Raw genomic sequence first — 19,572 nt, 5'->3', positions numbered from 1 at the left:
CGTCATCGTGGAGTGAGGCGGTGCGGAGTGTAGTGCCCACAGGTCGCGTGCGAGCAGCATCTTGGTGGCGGCATCAGCAGGCATCGTCAGTGAAACCAGGGTCACAGTGTGGCATTGCGACGGTGCCCTCTGCGGTGCCAAGGCTTTGTCGTGAAGCGAGGTGGTGCGGAGTGCGGTGCCCACAGGTCGCGGTGCGAGCAGCGGCTGGGTAGCGGCATCCGCAGGTATCGTCGGTGAGACCAAGGTCACGGTGCGGCGTTGCGGTGGAGCCCTCTGCAGTGCCTTCAGGACACAGAGTCGACAGCGGTGTCGTAGACGTCGTCGGGTAGCTTTTCTTCTGTTGCAGCACAAAACACACAGTCCCCAGTGCTCAGGGCAGAAGAGCTTGAAGTCTTTGCTGTTCCTGAGACTTCTTGAACAGGGGGCAAGCTGTACCTCAAGCCCTTGGAGAAACTCACAAAGCAGATTGCAGAAAGTTCAGTTCAGTCCTTTCACTGCCCAAGACAGAAGCAGCCACTGCAGGCAAACACAGCAAAGCACACAGCAAAGTGGTAGGTCCTCCTCACAGCTTTTCCAGCGCTTCTTCTTGGCAGTCTTCTTGTTCCAAAAGAGTTCTAAAGTTCAGGGGTCTGGGCCCCAATATTTATATCCCAAAATCCTTTGATCTCTTAGGCAGAGAGTGTCTGTGCCCAGCCAGAACCAGTTCTGCCTTCTCTGGTGTGACTTCCTGGCAGGAGGTGGAGACGGCATGGTCAGAGGCAGACAAGGCCCTTTGAGGTGCAAGGTAATTTCCTCCCCCTTCCACCATTGCAGCCCAGGTCTCTTCAGCTCTTTCCTGACCCTACCTAAACTATCTGGAGCCACTTCTGCTCCCCAGCCTTCTGTCATCTAAAACCCAGACAGGCAATCCATATTCCAGCAGTGGCACATGGGATGACTGAGCAAGAAAATACCTACTTTCTAAAAGTGGTATTTTCAAACACAGAATGTAAAAATCACCTTCACTAAAAGATGCATCTTTAGATTCTGACTTCAGGTATACTAAACTTTATTTTCCCACCTAGTTCCCAGGGCCAGTTATGTTTATGAGATGTTATAAACAAACTTCCCATTCTGTCCTATGGGGAAAAGGTAGCCTTGCAATAGTGAAAAACGAAATTGGCTGTAATTCACTATCAGGACATGCCACTCACACCAGGGCATAACCTACCTTTCACATACACTGCACCCTGCCTACAGGGGTACCTTGGGCCTACCTTACCTTTGGGGTGACTAACATGTAGAAAAGGGAAGGTTAGGGAGCGGCAAGTGTGTTCACTGGCCAAGTCGACATGGCAGTTACCAACTGCGCGCAGACTCTGCAATGGCAGATCTGAGTTACCTTTTTAAGGCTACTCACGTGGGTGGCACAATCAGTGCTGCAGGACCACTAGTAGCAGTTGATCTTCAGGCCCTGGCACACTCCGTGCACTTTACTAGGAACTAACAAGTAAATCAAATATGCCAATCATGGAAAAACCAATCCATAACACAATTTACACAGACAGCATATGCACTTTAGCACTGATTAGCAGTGGTAAAGTGCTCAGAGTCCTAAAACCAACACAAACAGGTCAGGAAAAAATAGGAGGGAGAAGCAAAAGGTTTGGGGATAACCCTGCAAAAAGGGCCATTTCCAAAAGTTCGTCATCAGTCCTAATACCTGAAATACTATGTGGTCAGTATTACCATAGTGTGACGCCTCCGAAAGTTGGCAGCCCGGGATGAGCTTTGCTCTTCTCCATAAGGCATTCCCTGCCCGTATTACTGCCCATAAAGTGTGGCTGTGACCGGGGCTCTCACCCTGCACCCTTCTATAGTATATCTGCCCTGGATTCCGCAGAGGTTATAAACCACTGACTGTGCAAGGCGCCCTCTGATTGGCTATCTGCTAGTGTTTGCCCTCGTAGGGCAGTGGTGTTAGATAAAGCTCTTTTCACCCTAGCAAAGTTTCAGTGCACCTGGCAGTCTGCCAGCCATTACCGTTGAATCAGTGCTTGTTTTTGGGTCAGTCTTTTGAGTTTCTTATGGTGTCTGAACTCTGACCCGCAGGTTTGTCTCGAGATTCATTATTGTGTTATTGCCTCTGGCTCATGCGCCTAGAAGTGGCCTAGGTGCCACGTGGCAAATTACGAAACTTCTGAAATGAATAAACTTCTAAAATGAATACGTACTCGAGGTCCTTAACTCCAACTATCAGTGACCGTTTTATGAAAAGCCGCGCTCGAGAAACCGAAGCTGTTTTGCTACCCTCTGCCTGCCTCTCGCCAGCCCTAGGCACGTCTTGCATGTCTGGTTACCCCGACCCTGCCGAGCCCAAACATGTCATCAGTAATCATTTTAATTAAATGGTATACAGCGAGCGAGAATGAGGTACACGCGGCGGATGAGGTGGCCAAGGAACCCGCACTGACAAGACTTTCAAATCTATTTTTTGGCTGTAAAGGTCCTGTAAAGAGGGGCAACTTGTCAAATTGTATTCGGCTGCCACCTAGTGTTAATTTAGAGCCACAGCTGGTTTAACCACGTTTCTATCGATGGGACAGTTTACAAATTAGAAAGGAAAAATGATTGTCCACCTACAGTAGACCAGGGCGATGGAATCTCTCTCAGTGAAGTATAGAGGAGAATGGTAAAGGAAAGAAAAAAAGAAAATATATCTGTAAAAAGACCCTGCGTGGGTTGTAGAAAGTTTCATAATTAACTTTGACAAACAAATCTGTGGGTTTGGAATCATTAAGGTGATGTTTTCTACATATTTAATTAAGCTCAGCCATTAACAATTACTCTGGACTACATTCCATTCCATTGTTTCTTAGCTCACTCTGCATCACAGACCGGGGGACCGTAGCATCCAAATCATTCTTATCTTCGCCTCAAAGAGACAGTCGAGACCCACATGAGCCTCCAAAGTCCACTTGTAAGAGACCACAAGCGTCCCAGATGTGTTTGGGCCTTTTTGGGGTGCCAGGAGTGAGGTCTGAAGAGGCCCAGGAGGTGGAAACTTCCCCGGGCGGTTTGTGTTCTGCTTCATGCTGGACCAATACCGAGTTACTATACTGTGTGTCCACGCATCATGTGCTACATGTGCTCTAGAAGTCCAATGAAGACATGCAGGGGTTGGGTGTGGCTGTCTTGGTGCTCTGTGCTATTGTGCTCATGTACTCGTACAAACGGAAGCTGGGGTGGTCTGTGGGTGGTATGTGATTTAAGGGAGAGTGACACTTAATAAAATGGCGCCTGTGCTCTTCCTGACTCCGACTCACCTGTTGCTTTGTCTCTCTTCCCCATCCAGCTCCAGAGGTCCTAGCCCAGAGGCCTTACAGTAAAGCAGTGGACTGCTGGTCCATCGGTGTCATCTCCTACATCCTGTAAGTGGAAGCTCTACTCACCTGTACTTCTCCTCAGTGACCACTTGGTGGCGCATGCGTTCCATAGCTCTCACAATGAGACTGCTGCTGCTGTTCAGCCGCTCACTGGCTGATGACGCTCTTACAATCAACAGTGAGATCAGATTAAACGATCAGATTGGACAGGTCTTCATTTGATCATGCAAGAAATGTTGCCATTGGCTGACAAGCAGAGCTTAAGTAGGATGAAAAATAAATGTGTGTGTGTGGGGGGAGGGGTGGGGGGTAAGTGGTGGGGAGGTGCTTAAAAAGGAGCCTAGAATAAGTAATTAACGGCGTGGCTTAAGACGTAAACTACATTTCTGTGATTCCCATCGTGTGCAGCCCGTCTGGGATTGTTGTCTCTGAGCTTTCTGTTATTGCATCTGATATAGATGACAACAACTGAAATACATTCACCTAAACCAGCTAAGACTATTGGCTTTGCCAATGATTGTTAGCTGGTTAAGATACATGAGTTTCCATAAATATTTTGTTATGAATAATTAATATTCAAACTGTTTCAATTCTGAAATTGTGAGACTGTGAACGAAGCATTGCTGAGGCTTGAGGAAGGGTTAGGGGTCTTCAGAGTGTCTCAGTCAGTCCTGTTGTGTTCAGTCTCTGTTAGACATATGCACCAGTGGCGGCTGGTGACATTTGAAAGTGGTGCGGCGTAACATTATCGTCGTGCTGCACTGCGGCGAGCGAGCGTGGCGAGCGAGCGTAGCGGGCGAGATCGAATAACCTACGAGGGATTTGGGGGGTTCTCTCTCCAAGAAAATTTTGAATAAAGAGTGGACAAACGGTGCATTTTTAATCAAATTTGAGGAAGCAGGAAGGTTAAAAAAGCATTTACTGCTGGGCCTAAACTGCCCTCACAGGCTTATCTACAAGTTCCTCACCTCAGCACATCTTAGACACCGATAGGCTGGCCACCCAACCTTACTTGCAGATCTCACCTTGTTTGATGGTAAAGCCAAAGAGCGGATCTCTTATCTCACCGATTGCTCTTTCTTGGCCTTCTGCTGCTCTTGCACTTGCCACCTGCCCTCCTGCCTGTTAGTGGCCCCATGGTTCTGTCCTGGACCCGTCTTCTTTTACCTTTTACATGATGGTGATCCCAATGATGTTCTTCTTTCTTCCTCCTCTGCCTGGAATTTAAGGACCCTATTTAATCCTAGTTTGTGAACTTTGAACCCATTACCTAATTGTGGAATACGGTGGCAAAACTTTTACGCACATTACTTCATTATAACTCACTGCGCCATCATATTTATCCTATGTCAATATACAATATAGTATGGTACTGACCCCTTTACCATAAGTCTCTTTATATATCCGCATTGCCTCATTGAAACCGCCCTTCTGTCCGAATTCCTTCATCATATATCATAACAATCGTTATACCATTATTTCCTCACCATATTAAATGGTGTGAGTCTCTTCGCCTAAATCAGATGTGCTTCCATGGTGGTGTGAGAGAGGATGGTGTTAACACGAGACGTGTGTTCAGCGTGGCAGGAAGCACCCAGTGTGGAGACGGTTGTGTGAAAGGAGGTTAGCGGTAGGTGTAGCACGCGTGACGCGCAGTATTAGTGGTTGTTCAGCATTGGAAAACGGTCTGGTTGATTGGGTGGAGCGACAAAGACTCGGGGTTCTCTGAGTGTCTTATCTAGAGTCTGGAATTGGGGTACCCACCATCAATGTGGCCGAGCACTGCCCCAAACTCCTGGGTGGCTCATGCTACTTAGATCAGGGCAGTGACTGTGTGTTATTCTGCTGGAAGGGGGTGGGCTCACAGTGGGGGGCAGTGACACGTTATGATATGTAGCCTGCGTTAAGACATGCTATGCTGTGATCTGTTCTGTTGCGCTAGTGCCGTCTGTATAGCGCAGCCTGCCTTTAACATCACCTTGAAGCGCTATTGGCGGCACATGAGTGACTAGACTGCCCGAGGTTTCAATCTCGGACATTGGTCTGTATCGCCTCCTGAAGAATTGCTTTGAGCATCGTTTCCTGGTGGCTCTGTAGGTCTGGCTGGAATGTCTTTTTGACGAACTGTGGGGTCTTCTGATGGAGGCTGACGGTGCGGTGGAAGGTGGAAGGGATTGCGTCCTCTCCATGCCCCGGCTACAGTACACATATAACACATGTCTCACTCTTTTCGAGTAGCCGTGCGCTATAAAAGAACGCTGTAACATAACATAACATAACATAACATGGCGCAGAGGGTGTGCCATGATTCGCTTCTGATGGGTGCAGGTGCGGTGTTTGTCAGATCTTTCAGTGTTTGACACCTTTTTTACCTCTGTCTTTTGTAACACGTTGCTCCAGGAGTTGCTAGACAAGTTCCAAGCGCCTTTACAAAGGTGCAAGTCACCTGCGTACCAATCGCTTCGGCTGCACGCGTTGACGTGGAGTTGTTACTGCAATGACACGGTATATCACCGTCCCCTCCCAACCCCTCTCCCTTATTGATTGCCACCTTCCTTCCCCACTCTGCCCCTTTTCCCAGTCATCCCCCTGCCCCTCCCCATGTATCCTTCCTCCACTGCACAAATTTGCTCTTTTCCAAATGCGGCATAAAGGATCTGAAATGGTACAAGGCAAGTCTTTCTGACATTACTTACAGTTTAGCGCGTATTTATAAGAACTGTTTAATATCACCAGGTTTGAATACGAGCACAGGCAACTAAAACGTTGTTGCTGGATACAGTTAATTTGCTAGTGTGTCTGGTATGTCAGAAATCAGAGCAAGGGGGAGTTGTGAGGGGGGGGGTCACGCGGGGGTGGGGGGCCGAGGGAGAATGAGAATAAAATTAAAACGAAAACTTACCTGACCACCTCTGCTCCTGGTCCGCGTTGGCGCCTCTGCCCTCTTCAAACAGAAACAGCACGTCAGCACTGGAGTGGCAACCCCTCAGCCAATCCTGGTGCTGCTGCAGCGCCAGGATTGGCTGAGGGCACAGTTTACGCTTCGCCCACCGCCTGCCCTTTAGGAGACCGAGGGGCTCCTAATGGGCATGCGCAAGGCAGTGAAAACACAAGTGCGCATGACTGGGCACGGGCTAAAAATTAGCTCACCTTCCCCCCTCATGCGCACTTGTGCTGCAGTGCTGCCTGTCCCTGGCTTGTCTGACAATGCATGTCAGTCAACATGACGCCGGACCGCCCACGGTCCGCCGTCATGCTGACTGACATGCATTGTCAGTTCTCCCTCGGCGTCTCTGAACTTAAGTAAACTAAGTTCAGAGACGCCGAGGGAGCGGGGGGCGGGGGGGGGGCAACGCCCCCAATGGACGCACCGCCACTGATATGCACCCTTTTTTTCTCCACATCTCGTTCATCTGCATATCTTAAACCTCATCTCTTTCCTCTTCAGCACCATCTTTTCACTTTCTCCTGAGTGCACTTACTCGCATCTCCTTCACTTCACCACCCATAAAACACACAACACACCACTCACCTGTAAGCACCGCATTTTCTTTTACTTTCACCTTATCAATATTTCAACAACTGGGTACCTCCACACACATTTGCACAGGCCCACAATTGCACCTGAAAATACTTCGTCACAGATCTGTGCGCTCTGCAGGGAGGCCAAGGATAGGATGGTCATGTATTCTGACTAGCTTTTTGACCAACGGACAGGCACTGTGAGAAACAGACACTGCCTTCAGCCTCAACTCCAAAACTCTCAGTCATGGCCTGGAGGCGACTCAGTGCAAAGTACACACTATACAAGAGTAAGATGCAACAAGGCAGGAAAAAAATACAGAAATACAATGTCCTGGAAATGCCTAACACTCTAAAAGAACGCACGTTTAAGTAAAATGTGAAATACAAACAGGAACTAAATCGCTGACATGGATTGCCTTAACATGTTATAAATTCATTATTCAGAAACCAATCAGTGTTTTTGTCTGTAAAGTTCAGGACATGAATATAGGGTTCATTAAGGAATAGTTTAAATGTCCATTTTTTATTCCTACGGGGTCTGGGACCCGCCCACCTAAAGCTCCACTGACGAGTGCGCTGGGATGAGCCTCCTGTCTCAGTGAGAGTCCTGCCTGAAGAGAACAAGTGTATAACAATCTTGCAAGGGTGCATTGAGTTAAAAAATAGTTCTGTTGGATCTGCTGCGGAGGCCTGTGAAAGACTTCCCAACTTTGCAAAGTTTGTAAAGTTTTTCGCTTTGCCACATCTGTGTTAAGGCTGTGACTTTTCCCTTTGTTTATCACATTTATTCTTATTTAGCACTTACAAAAGGGCTCTGCTTGAGAAACACTTGGTAGTAAACACATTGTGATCTGTCCCTTCCCGATGCCATGGCGCGGAGAGAAGCCCGACAGCAGATAAAGTTGTGACGTTGAATCCTCAGTGTATTTTCCAGCTTGGATTGATTAGAGTCAGTATTATCTCTTTAAGTGGATGAATGATCTTGCTGCACCTGGGCAAAGGAGAAGGCAACGCAGCAAAGTTCGTGAACTTTGAAAATTACGAAAATGGGGAATTTCACAAACATTTGCAGGCACAAAAGAACTTTGCACACCCCTAGATCGACCAAGCAAAATAATTTTATTCACACCTCATACAACAAAACTTATCTTAGCCAAAATATTGAATTTGAAATTAAACACAGTTTGACTCCATTTGAGAAGCAGCAAGGTTTCTTTTGAACAATTACTGATCTTTCGTATGTCCCAGCTCTTTGCCCCCGTCCATTCTCCCTCTCTCATGCCACTTTTCTCACTCTCAACCTCTTCACTCTCCCATCCTAGACTCTGCGGCTACCCTCCATTCTACGACGAAAACGACGCCAAGCTGTTCGAGCAGATCCTGAAGGCAGAGTACGAGTTCGACTCTCCGTACTGGGACGACATCTCGGAGTCAGGTACCTTCAGTGTTTGTACAAACTCAACGCTCCTGGTTTCTGGTGGGCAATGTCTGTGTGAGGTCTCAAACTGTGGGTACATGCTCCACAGCTCAGAATATACTCTGGCGTAAGGGATTTCGAAAATGGGGTACTGCGGTTCCAAAGTTGAAAGAGTTTAGGGGTATGGTGAAGCACGCAATTAGAAACAGATGCGACACCTAAGTGATCGTAAGGGTGATGATGCTTCGTGGCACGGAGAGCACCGTTAACAGAGGTTTGAAGAGCCTGTGCTTTGGCAAGCCCTGGCATCCCATGCCCAGTTAAATGGGTTTAATTTGAGCTGATGGTTGCTGATGCTCAGCACCGGCACTTAATTGGCAACACCAAGGTGCTTGTCACAGTCTGCCACAAGGTGGCGCTGTCTGGCTAATTTAGAGATGACCACAACAACAGGTAAATATTAATTCAATATACGTTAAAAATGACTATTACCCGCCGCCCAAGCCAATTTATAGCTTTGAGGGCTTGGAATAATCTGAATTGTCACACTTGAAGGTGTGTGATGGTTAGTAGTTGTGTTGTTACTATCATTGGCATCGTGTGGCAGAAGCAATGTGTGGTGTAAGGGGCAGTGGCCTCCTGATAAGAGACCTGGCACTTATGTTTCTTGCAAATTAAGCACGGATGTGATTGCGGTACCAATGGGCCCTCAGATTATCCTCACCAGTAGTGGGTTCTGAGTTTTGAAGAAACAGCAGAAGTTCTGCAGGACGCCATCTTGAATTTGAGAGGGTTGTTGAGTATCAGGCATACGCTAATCCCAGATTTGAGCACTTACTCGGTGTAAGTGGTTTCCCTCACCGCCCTTGATGAAAAAGCTCCTACGAACTGGTCCAACTTTCTGAGCAGTGTTCATTTTGTGCAAATCAACATTCTTTACTTAGTGAATACACTGGGAGCTCTGGCTGGACGTCTCGGGGTGAATTATGTGTTTCCTTACATCCCTGATGACAGGGTACGTTACTAACTATTCGCCCAAGTCTGCTGACGTCCATGTCTCACACAACCTGTCCTCGGAGTTCCGCAACTTATAAAAGAGCTCGGCCTGAGGCCTCGTTCCTCTGTTTGGCCAGAGTTCTTCTGTGACTTGTAATGTTCTTGTAAGGTGTGGTAGGGGGTACTCTATCCCGTGTATCATGGCCCTATTGTGAGGAGAGAACTCCTCTAAACCTTTTTGTACTTCAGCTCAGATGTTACAAAGCCCTGATCCTACAGCCAGCAGAGTGTGTGACCACAGCACCCCCTGCCCCTTGACCACTTGATTCAAAGGAAGGCTCTGCCCAGAATCCAGTCACAGCCATTAACTGCAAAGCTTTGCTTATATGGGCCTTGTTGATTGCACAGTTCAAAACAGAAGAGCCCGAATCAAAGATAAAACGTGGTTTGAAAGTAAGTGCTGTTAGAGATTTTAAAATATTTTCTTGTCAAGAATGGGTTCCCATTTTTAATTCTCTGAGTGCAGGTTCAAAGGTTATTGGAAAGAGGGACGTCTTGCCCATCATGAGGACCATGACACCTCAGACCCTCTGAAGTTTTCTAATAATCCCCCCGGTGCACCCCACCACGCGGACCCACCAGATTTCCTGCGCCCAGGGCATCGACTACTCTGAGAACTGGGAAGAGAGGGTGGGAGACGACTCTGGGACTGTGAGTCCCCTCAGAAATTAGGGGTTACCAGAGGAATCACGAATAACACACAGAACCCCCTGTGTGTTACTGAGAGATTGTAGGTCTTCGATCAGGACACGTTTCCCTGTGAAAGACATGGGATCCATGGTAAATTTGTGCCCTCACACCTCTCTTTGGGTCAGTAACTCCTGTAATGAGACAGAATTCAATTGGGACTGGTTGTGTGTTGATGTGGAAAGGGGTGACCATGCCTTATACAGAATAATATTCCTCAGCGCACCCAGAAAGAATATTGTGCATCACCTCCAAAGTCCATGAGATTATTAAAGGGGCGTGCCTTTGAGATTCTTACTTTGTATGGTCACAAAACTCCTCAGGGGCTGCAAATACCTTCATAACGTGAGGTGGGGCCCACTTCACTCACTGTTGATGTTGTGACATAGACCACAGGCTTAGCGACATTTAGCGTGAAGAGGACCGCATGCGGCGTGGCTTTGGTAAAATGGCGGCACTCGAAGAACATTCGCACAGCTTGAAGCGTTTCCCTTTCTACCCTGTGGAATTGTCCGGCTGCTTTGAACTAAAGGATCGCTTGGTTCCATTTACTTTGCACTCATAGCTAAGAGTTATTGGGGCAAATACATTGATTTTGATTTGAACATGTTTTTTGCCATCCACAAGTGTATTTATGTGTTTTGTTTTTCTGGTTCTAATGCCCTTCTTGTCTCTTTGGCAGCTAAGGATTTTATCCAGCATCTGATGGAAAAGGACTCCCATAAGCGATACACGTGTGACCAGGCTCTGCAGCACCCATGGTATGACGTCAAGTACAAGCTAGGACATTTACCTGCAGTGTGGATCCAAAAATAACTCTGAGGTTTGCTGTTGCCTGTGGCTCGGTGAAGTAGTTGCCCTGTTGCCATTTTAACCAGCCTCAAATTCAGTTCTACCCCAAACTCATTTCAGGACACATTGGGCTCTTTGGACACCATCAGCTCCCCCTAAAATGAGAAAAATATAACAATAAACAACAGAAAAAAATTATATTTGTCTTTAACGCTGCTTGAAATAATCCACCCTTCTCATTGGTTGCCTCAGGCTTCTATATACAGCAGAATAGGGGATCCTGTTGGCGGAGCTCAACCAATTTACACAAAGTGAGGGACGCACCACATCAAACCAAGTTAGGAACCTAGGAATCATGATCACCGGCCATAGCTCGATGTCCCGCTAGGTTAACTCATTGCCTCCTCCTGGCGCCACATTCTAAAGCTCTTTAGGAAAATCTTCAGATGGGCTCCAGTGAACACCGTCGTACACACAGCCAAACTCGAATAATCACCAAGCGAGACTACGGCAACGCGCTTTACTTGTGAATCTGCAGTCAACTCCCCAGGATGCTGCGGGCCATCCAGAACGCAGCAGCCAGACCTACGTTCAACCTCCCACCCCGCGTACAACTACCCTCTCAACTTAAAGACCTCCATAGGCTCCCTTTCCACAAACGAACCATTTTCAGACCACTTGCAGACACATACGGAGCAGTGCAGAGCCCAGGACCCACGTACCTGAAGAGCTGCATCAGCTTTCACACCCGCGACACACGTTCACTACTTCCAGTCTCTTCGCCTCTGTCCTTCGCTTCCAACGAGCGAAAGCCAGCGGCCACGTCTTTTTGTACCTGGCCCTCTAAAGTGCGTGACAGTCTCATAACATAACAGAGCGGTAGCTTCAGTCACATCGATCTCAAGAAAGAAAAACGATAAAGCAAGGAGGACAGCTAGACCAGCATTGTGTGCATGGAACGTTGTGTTGAGTTTGTTGTCTCCTATGGCAACGCCATGCATCTATACACTGACCACATACACAATATATATGTTTTAAATCACCAGTCTCTACACGCCTTCCAGCAGTTCTCCATTGGGGTCCTGTTCTCTCTGTGGTATCTATATCAGCCCCGGCTCACCTTAGAAGAGGCAGGCGATCCATCTCTACCCGGTGCACGTTCTAGCTGTTCCCCAGAAGAGGCCATCTCATGCCTGGCACCACAAGGGCTCCATCCTTTATAGGGCCACAACTCCCTGCCAGGAAGGTTTGCTGTTTCAAATGTTTGATCTGTGTAGTTGAGGAATGAGCGTTTATAAGGCAGTAGCGACCAACGCACTTGCTTCTGTGGCATGGAGAGGCCAGCGGGGCAGTGACCTGTCAAAGCATCTCACTGCTCTGTGGACTAGTATCTCTTTATTAGCTGTTCTAAATAAATGTTCCTCTTGTCTGGTTTTCATCCTAGGATTGCTGGAGATACGGCCCTAAGCAAGAACATCCACGGGTCCGTCAGTGAACAGATTAAGAAGAACTTTGCCAAAAGCAGATGGAAGGTGAGGCTTCTAACGAGCTGACCATGCACGTCTCTACGCTGTCTTCTGTTATCCCAATCACCAATGCCTTGCACTCCCCAGTCTCCAGTTAGACATCCGTCGACAGACCTAGCGTGAGGGGTTTGCTTGTCTCATACCTCCATAGTACATCTTTTGCACACTAAACCTCACTTCTCTTTGTCTCTCTCTGTGTAAATCCTTTTACCTCCTCCTGTCTAGCAGTTCACCGCTCCTACTCAGGTCTTCTAATTCTTTAGCAAGTCAAGATTGAGGCTACATTCGTTCTGCTGCTCTCTTTCTCTTTTGCTTCTCTGCCTTTGTAAGAAAAACTAAAAGTGAATTGATCTTTACCAATGGTATTTACATTAGCTGGGATTCCAACATTCTGTTGGTCACTGTCTAGTCACAGAATAGGACCAATCATTTGCAAACCAGTCTTGGGCCCGCCGCACATGGGGCGAGGTGTCCCACCCTGCTAGGGCACATCTCCACTGAACGAGAACTCAACCACCCCAGTAGTGCTTCGGCTGAATTGATCCCCCACCCCCACTGAGGCTTGGGTTCAGTCTCTGTGGTCAGCCTTTAAGGTGTGAGCTGAGTCCATGAGTCTGCCTTTCTGGGTGGTGTTGGTGTATCACGAAAAGAAATGTATGAAATATCAAATACTTCATGGTGGCTGTCCCTCAACATACCTTTTATCAATCCCTTCATTCTTTCCACAGCAAGCCTTCAATGCAACAGCCGTAGTACGTCACATGCGAAAGCTGCAACTCGGAACCAGCCAGGAAGGTCCAGGGCAGACCACCCCCACCAGCCCATGCCATGGATCACTTCTGGTGCCAGGGGACAACAACGGTAAGATCAAACGCTGAGATCCGCCGCACTGGCATTTCTCCTTATTCGAACTGAAACATTTCCTAATACTGTTTAAATCCATTGATCAAATTCTCATGTGGGTTTAGTCGCTTCATTAAGCCCCAAGTTATTCATGTGTCAATAATGTCTCCTATAGTTGCTGGTGTCCTAATTGTCATACTTGTGTAATATCTACTACCCTTGGAGTCCTGCGCACTATGGACTCGAGAGATGGGATCCGGCCTCTTCCACAGAGTCTCTGTGTAGAGTTGCTTGTCTTTAAACCTGAGTAGAGCCAGACTGGGAGGATGCTGGAGAAAGTCAAGACAGAGCAGTGCCTGAAAAGACAGGATGTGCATGAGCAAACTGCATGTTAGCTGACCAATCAGATCCTGTACTCTGTGCCAGCCGATTACTTTGATTGAAGACATTCATGCAAGTGAAGAAAATAGAAAGAAACATAGATAGCTCTGCAGTCCCTTTCCCCCTGCCTTTTTCAGAGCACTAGAGAAAGTCACATTGGCAAGATCCACTTGATAAGACATGGGTAGAGGACAGATTGCCAAGGTCCAAGAAATGGGATGCCGGTAGAGGGGAAATTGGCAAGATGCACAGGAAAAGACACAGAGGGAGGGCAGATTGTGGAATCCAAGACATAAGGAACAGGTAAAGAACAGATTGGCACTGCCCATGTGATAAGACACAGGTAAATGGCAGCTTGATAAGACATGGGTACCTGGTAAATTAAGAAGATCTGCTGGATAAAAACCGGAAAAGGCCAGATTTTCAAGATTGACAAAATAATGAAGGTGAAGGGCAAACTGATGAGATCCAAGAAATGAAAGACATAAAAGATTAGATTGTGTAGATTCAAGAAATAAAAGAAAGGTGTTGGGGCGATCATGCCCTCTACATGGTATGCCAGCGTGTACCACTGCCCTCTGACACCAACTGTATGTGAAACTGGGATCCTGACATTTTACTGGCTCAGCTAATATGCTAATCTAGCATGTGACTTGAGGCCCAGGCCTGTCCATTGCAGTGCCGAGGTCCAGAACCAGTTCTTTGACCCAAAGGGCACACCAGCCATACCCTCTTTTGTTGACATGGTACTACTGTCCACGTTTGAGGTTGTTGACATGAAGTGGTGAAGGCCGTGTACTATTTCTGTGAATTACTAGTGCTCAAGAGACATTTTGTCTGTGTCAGTGTGAAAGGTGGCCTACAGGACCACTTGTGTAAAGTTCTGCTTCCATGTAACACCAGGACCCTTTCACAGACATTCCCTGTGTGTGTCACCAACTTACACAGAGATGGTGTCTGCGCTGCAGTCAGAAAATTGTATTTGAAAGTGAAACACCCCAAATTGGTTCCGGAGCTTCAGACAGAGGATCAACATCCTCTGTCTAGAAAATGCATGTTAAAGTGGAACCCAAACTGTCCTACTTTGTTCTGGGTCAAAGTTCTTCTTGACCAAAGAAGGGTGTGCTCCGCAAAGTACTTTGAGCTGCTGTGAGACCAGGGCTGCTGTCTCCAAGACAGCCATTCTCCCAGAGGTGCACGGACATGACCTGAAGTCTCCAAAACTTGCTATAGAAGCTTTGGGTCTGGCTAGTGGCAAGACACTTGCCTGTTTTCCAGAAAAGGAAGGAGAGTATCTGCCCTGCAGGAGGAGAGCTGTACAGGAGGAGTAGGTGAAACGTTTTACCCACACGTGGTGCAACCAGAAGAAACCAACTGCTTATCAGGATCAAAACCGGTGCTGACCAGTGGTTTACGTGATGAACTAGTTTAGGAAACTAAAGCCAGAAAACCAGCATGCTGTTGGGCACCACCACAGCATGCCCACGGGACTGGTGCTGCTGATGCCCAACATACTGCGTATCCTGCAAAAAGATGGTATCAAAGCAAAAGCAGAAAATATGGCTCACTGCCCAAAGGTTGCAAATTCCGAAGACGAGCACTCAACGAACAGGTCTGCTGTGCTGGTCTCCTCAGTGGCCCGAGTGAGGAAAGAGGGCACTGCCAGCAGACCAAGTGTCATTGTGCCAGCCGAAGAGGAAAAGCTGTCCCATTACCAGGAGGCACAAATGTCAAAGGTTTATCTGATCTGTGTGATCTGTTGTGCTGATCAACTGAGGAGCCCGAGTAGGAGTGAGACCACTGCTCACAGTCCCACAATTCCAGAGAGGACAGCAGTGGTACAATATGATGCCCACACCAGACAGTGCCACAACAGCGATGTATCCGTTGAGCAGATAACACAAGGCCCGAACTCGAAAGACCGTGAACCTATGTTCTGAATGCTTACCATTGGTTTTAAAGCACTCCGAGTTGGAGCTGTGTGCACTTCATCCGTAGTGCGCGGTCCTCTTGTGGTTGGTTCTATGGCTGCAGTTTGTGGCCTGGAGAGTGTTAGAGAAAAACTCAAACACACATTTATGGTTGTTTTTTGTGGCATTATTTTGCATTGACATGTCAATCAATCAATCAATAAAGGATTTATAAAGCACAGCAAATCACCCATGAGGGTCTCAAGGGGCTGGAGTTACTAACTGCTTTTTTTTTTTTTAAACAAGGGAAGTGAAGGAGAAGACACTCAAAAACAAGGGTAAAAACAAGGAGAAAGCAATGAAAACAAAGGGAAAACACTCAAACAAATGGAGGGAAAGCAAGGAGAAAGCAGTGAAAATGAGGGGATAAGCAAGAAGAAGGCCCTCAAAAAAATGGGGGGGAAAACAAAGAGAAAGCAATGAAAACAAGGGAAAAACAAGAAGAAGGCACTCATAAAAAGGGGAAAAACAAGGTTGTTGGTTATGGTTATTGATAAATTATTTTAGTGACCTTTTTGACCTAGTCAATAGTTCTGCTTTATCTAGGTTGATGTTCTGACCCCAAGTTAAAGCCAACAGGCCAGACTTTATTATTTTGCTCTTCTGACCCTTTGACAAAGCGAGCAGGTCTCCCTTACTTAAAATGACGCCTTTTTATATTGTTACTTTACAAGGCCAATCAGTGCAAACCCCTCTCAGATGCAAGGGAAAGGAGCAAAGGGACCTTCCGCTCACACGGAAATATTTCAGTGACCCGACGGAAGAGCGGAAGTGGCGCAAAGTGCAAAGCCATGCATGATACGAAGCTACCGCTGTGTGGTTAAAACTTACCAAAATCGCTCTACACTTCATCCTACCACGGATGCAAATGTAGAATGAACTCTCATCCAGTCCCACTAGTAAACCGGAAAAGATGCTGCAGTCACCACTTCACAGGAGTATACCCTGAATGCTATTTCCTCAAAGCCGGAGTTGGATGCAGGGGACAACTCTGCTCTGTGAAAGGGCGGCCCACTGAGAAAATGCACATTTTGTTCTCCATTGAGAAATCTGTTAAGAAACTCCCCTCCCTGCACCTCCAAGAAGCCGGAAGTTGTAGTTTTCCGACCCTAGACGCTGTTACTCAGTCCCTTTGCTGGACTACAATCTGTGACTCAAACGTTTGTGGCCTTTCACAAACTCTCAAGGCCAGCCAGGCCTCCATTCTCCCACTGCTCACCCCTGCATGTGGGTGTCATTTTGGGGGTGCCTGGCAGGTGTAAGTGGAGCCATTTTCAGCAGTAAACATAGGTTTAGGGCTCTAAATGGCTTTGTGAATTGGGGCTTTTGTTTTTGACTGGGCCCCAAGAGACGGAAAGTAAATCTCCAAATTCAAACCCCCTATTAGTCCTGCTTCTATAAACTATTCCAATTATTGCATCTCCATAAACGGGAAGTAAACTGAAGGACTCCATCTGGAAATAATATTAAAAGCAACATTTGTGAGATGAAGAACAATTTGACAGCGAAATATGGGTACTGCATGTGTCACAGACTGCTGTTCACCCTGGATGCTGCATCTGACTTCTAGATTCTTTTGAAAATATGAAAAGTCCAGATTCAAAAATGCATCTCTTGAGATAGGGAGTGAGATAATGATGCACAAACTCTGGCAATGTGGTACAGCACCTTTAAGCACGTTGGGCTACTCTTGTTGAGCCCTTGAAGAAGCAGGTCGTCAAACTTTAGTTCATCTGTGCCATGAGCTGATCAGTCAAGCCCCTCCTTCTCAAGCTGCTAAGCCACGCCCACTTTGCATGATATGCCAGACAACCCCAGGTGGGATCAGCCTCACTGGGGGCCCGATTCACAGAACTAACTTAAGACAAAATCCTAAACTTACTACTTTTGGTATTCACAGAAGTTAGGATTTTGTCTTAAGTTTGTCTTAAGACAAACTTAAGACAGACTTAAGACAGACTTAAGACAGACTTAAGACAAACTTAAGACAGACTTAAGACAGACTTGAGACAGACTTAAGTTAGGATTTTGTCTTAAGTCTGTCTTAAGTTTGTCTTAAGACAAACTTAAAACAAAATCCTAACTTCTGTGAATACCAAAAGTAGTAAGTTTAGGATTTTGTCTTAAGTTAGTTCTGTGAATCGGCCCCTGGGATTTGTCAGTGAGATGTATCTGGGACTATATGGCACAGTATTGACAGTTATTACATCGTCAGACCTCCACATCATGGACCGTTACATCATTTGAGAAGGAACATCCTTATGGAACTCCTCTTTTTTAGAATTTTTAAAAAAATGTTCTTTCCCTTACAAAAGTGCTTAAAAAATAATGTAATGCTTTAATATACAGCAGAGCTGAAGTAGTGACAGGCACTGTAGTGACGGTATACTATATCTGGGCTCTCTTAAATTAGGCAAGCGAGAGAAGGAAGTCTAGACACGCACGTTTCAGTTATTTAGATGCGATCGGCATGACTAAATGTGTTTGAAATGTGTCATCCAGTGGTGGCTGGCATGGATCAGAAGTAGCGGGGCAGAGGGCAGGTGCTGGGGGTGGGGGAGGGAGGAGGTAAAGGAAAAAACATAAAACGTACTTCCTCGCCATGTTTCTCCTCATCGTCCCTCATCATCGTCCCTCCGCTCCGGAACAGGAAGCAGTCAGGCTTCCAGGCTCCCCTATGCCAATCTCAACACTGCAATGCAGCGTTGTGATTGGTTTGAGCACCAGGGTTCAGCGCTCAGGCCAGGGAATGGGAGCCTGGACATGTTCTCCACCCAGGCTGTAATTAAGCCTGAGTGGAAAACATGCAAAGTATGCATGACTGTTTTGCCGGCCCGAGAGGGCTGGCCAATCATTCATTGCGCTCTTTCAAGTGCCCACCACTCCTCCCCCTTGCTCTGAGAGCAGAGCAGCCCCGCCCACCCTGCAAAGACACTGCAGCAGGAACAAATAAAATAATCATACCAACGAGTTATTAGCATTTTATTTTTCCTTTATTGCTACTGCTGAAAGCAGTGGGGCTATGCTCCTCCGCCTTAGCAGAGGAACCGCCACTGGTGTCATCCAATGTTGTCATGCTCCTCTGGCTGGCTTTCTACCCAGATATTGCTGTTATAATTTTAGAGCTTGTTAGTGCTGGCACAGAAGAGGTCCTGCAAGTGCAAATCAATCTAGTTGAGTTTGTTTTGGAATGTGCTATCGCTAATATGAAGTTTCTCTTGCAGGTTCACACTCTGACAGTTGTAAGGACTGCGGCTCGCCAAAATCACCAGAAAAAACAGAAAACAACTCCTTAGGGTTCGGATCCCACCGTTGCCACCATTCCAATCGGGTTTGAGGCTGGCCAGAATGCTCTTCTGACAATCAACGACACCAGAAAGAACCAGGCCATGGGCGCTGGGTGTGGACTCCGGCTCGCCGTCCGCAGCATGGCGCCCTTCTGAGGAGGGCAGGCCAAAACTCAAGAGTATCAGTGGGGGGAGGGCAAAGGGGAGGGGATCATGGAGATGTGAGGGTGAAAGCTATGGGAAAGAAAACCTGCTCTCTCTAAAAACACGGCCTGTTCTAACCTCGTGCCCTATGTGGAGTCCCTTGAAGCAAGGGCAAGAAAGGAGCTTGGTTATGGCAATGCGGCCACTGTTTTTTGTTTCTTTGTAATGCTGTTACCTGGTGATTGTTCTAAGATGTGGGTAAGGGATTTTATTTGTCATTTCTGTACTAAAATGAGGATTTAGGTTCCCAGGGAAAAATTGCTGCTGAATTTTAGCTTTCTTTTGGTGGAGGAACTGACGAAGGATTGGAAGCTCACGGCTAAGGTGTAATTTTGTTACTTTCTGCTTCCGGAGAGCCACATGTGGGGCAGTGTATTTTAGGACCCCATTTTGCTGGCACAGTTTCAAAGGGAAATGGTCAGGGACAGGCTGAAAAGCTACTCACCTTCAAAATACATGTATTTTTTGGGCAGAGATATGTTTACAAGGAAAGTGATTTGTAGCGCAGAAAAAGTAAAA

The 19,572-nt window shown here is 47.0% G+C and overlaps 1 protein-coding gene across 1 annotated transcript in view; it reads left to right on the top strand.

Annotated features, from left to right (window-relative positions):
* CAMK1 (calcium/calmodulin dependent protein kinase I) overlaps positions 1 to 19,311 on the top strand; it is a 456,222-nt gene extending 436,911 nt beyond the window's left edge. The window contains exons 7-12 of the mRNA XM_085624276.1: positions 3,335 to 3,410; positions 8,213 to 8,325; positions 10,733 to 10,811; positions 12,287 to 12,374; positions 13,097 to 13,229; positions 18,787 to 19,311. Coding sequence (XP_085480402.1) covers positions 3,335 to 3,410; positions 8,213 to 8,325; positions 10,733 to 10,811; positions 12,287 to 12,374; positions 13,097 to 13,229; positions 18,787 to 18,899 — 602 coding nt within the window. The 3' untranslated portion in view covers positions 18,900 to 19,311. The remainder of the gene's footprint in view (positions 1 to 3,334; positions 3,411 to 8,212; positions 8,326 to 10,732; positions 10,812 to 12,286; positions 12,375 to 13,096; positions 13,230 to 18,786) is intronic.
* Positions 19,312 to 19,572: the final 261 nt, after the last annotated feature.

This window comes from Triturus cristatus, chromosome 9, assembly GCF_964204655.1.
Source record: "Triturus cristatus chromosome 9, aTriCri1.1, whole genome shotgun sequence".
In the NCBI taxonomy this organism is placed as follows: domain Eukaryota; kingdom Metazoa; phylum Chordata; class Amphibia; order Caudata; family Salamandridae; genus Triturus; species Triturus cristatus.
This window is presented reverse-complemented; position numbering and strand designations above follow the sequence as displayed.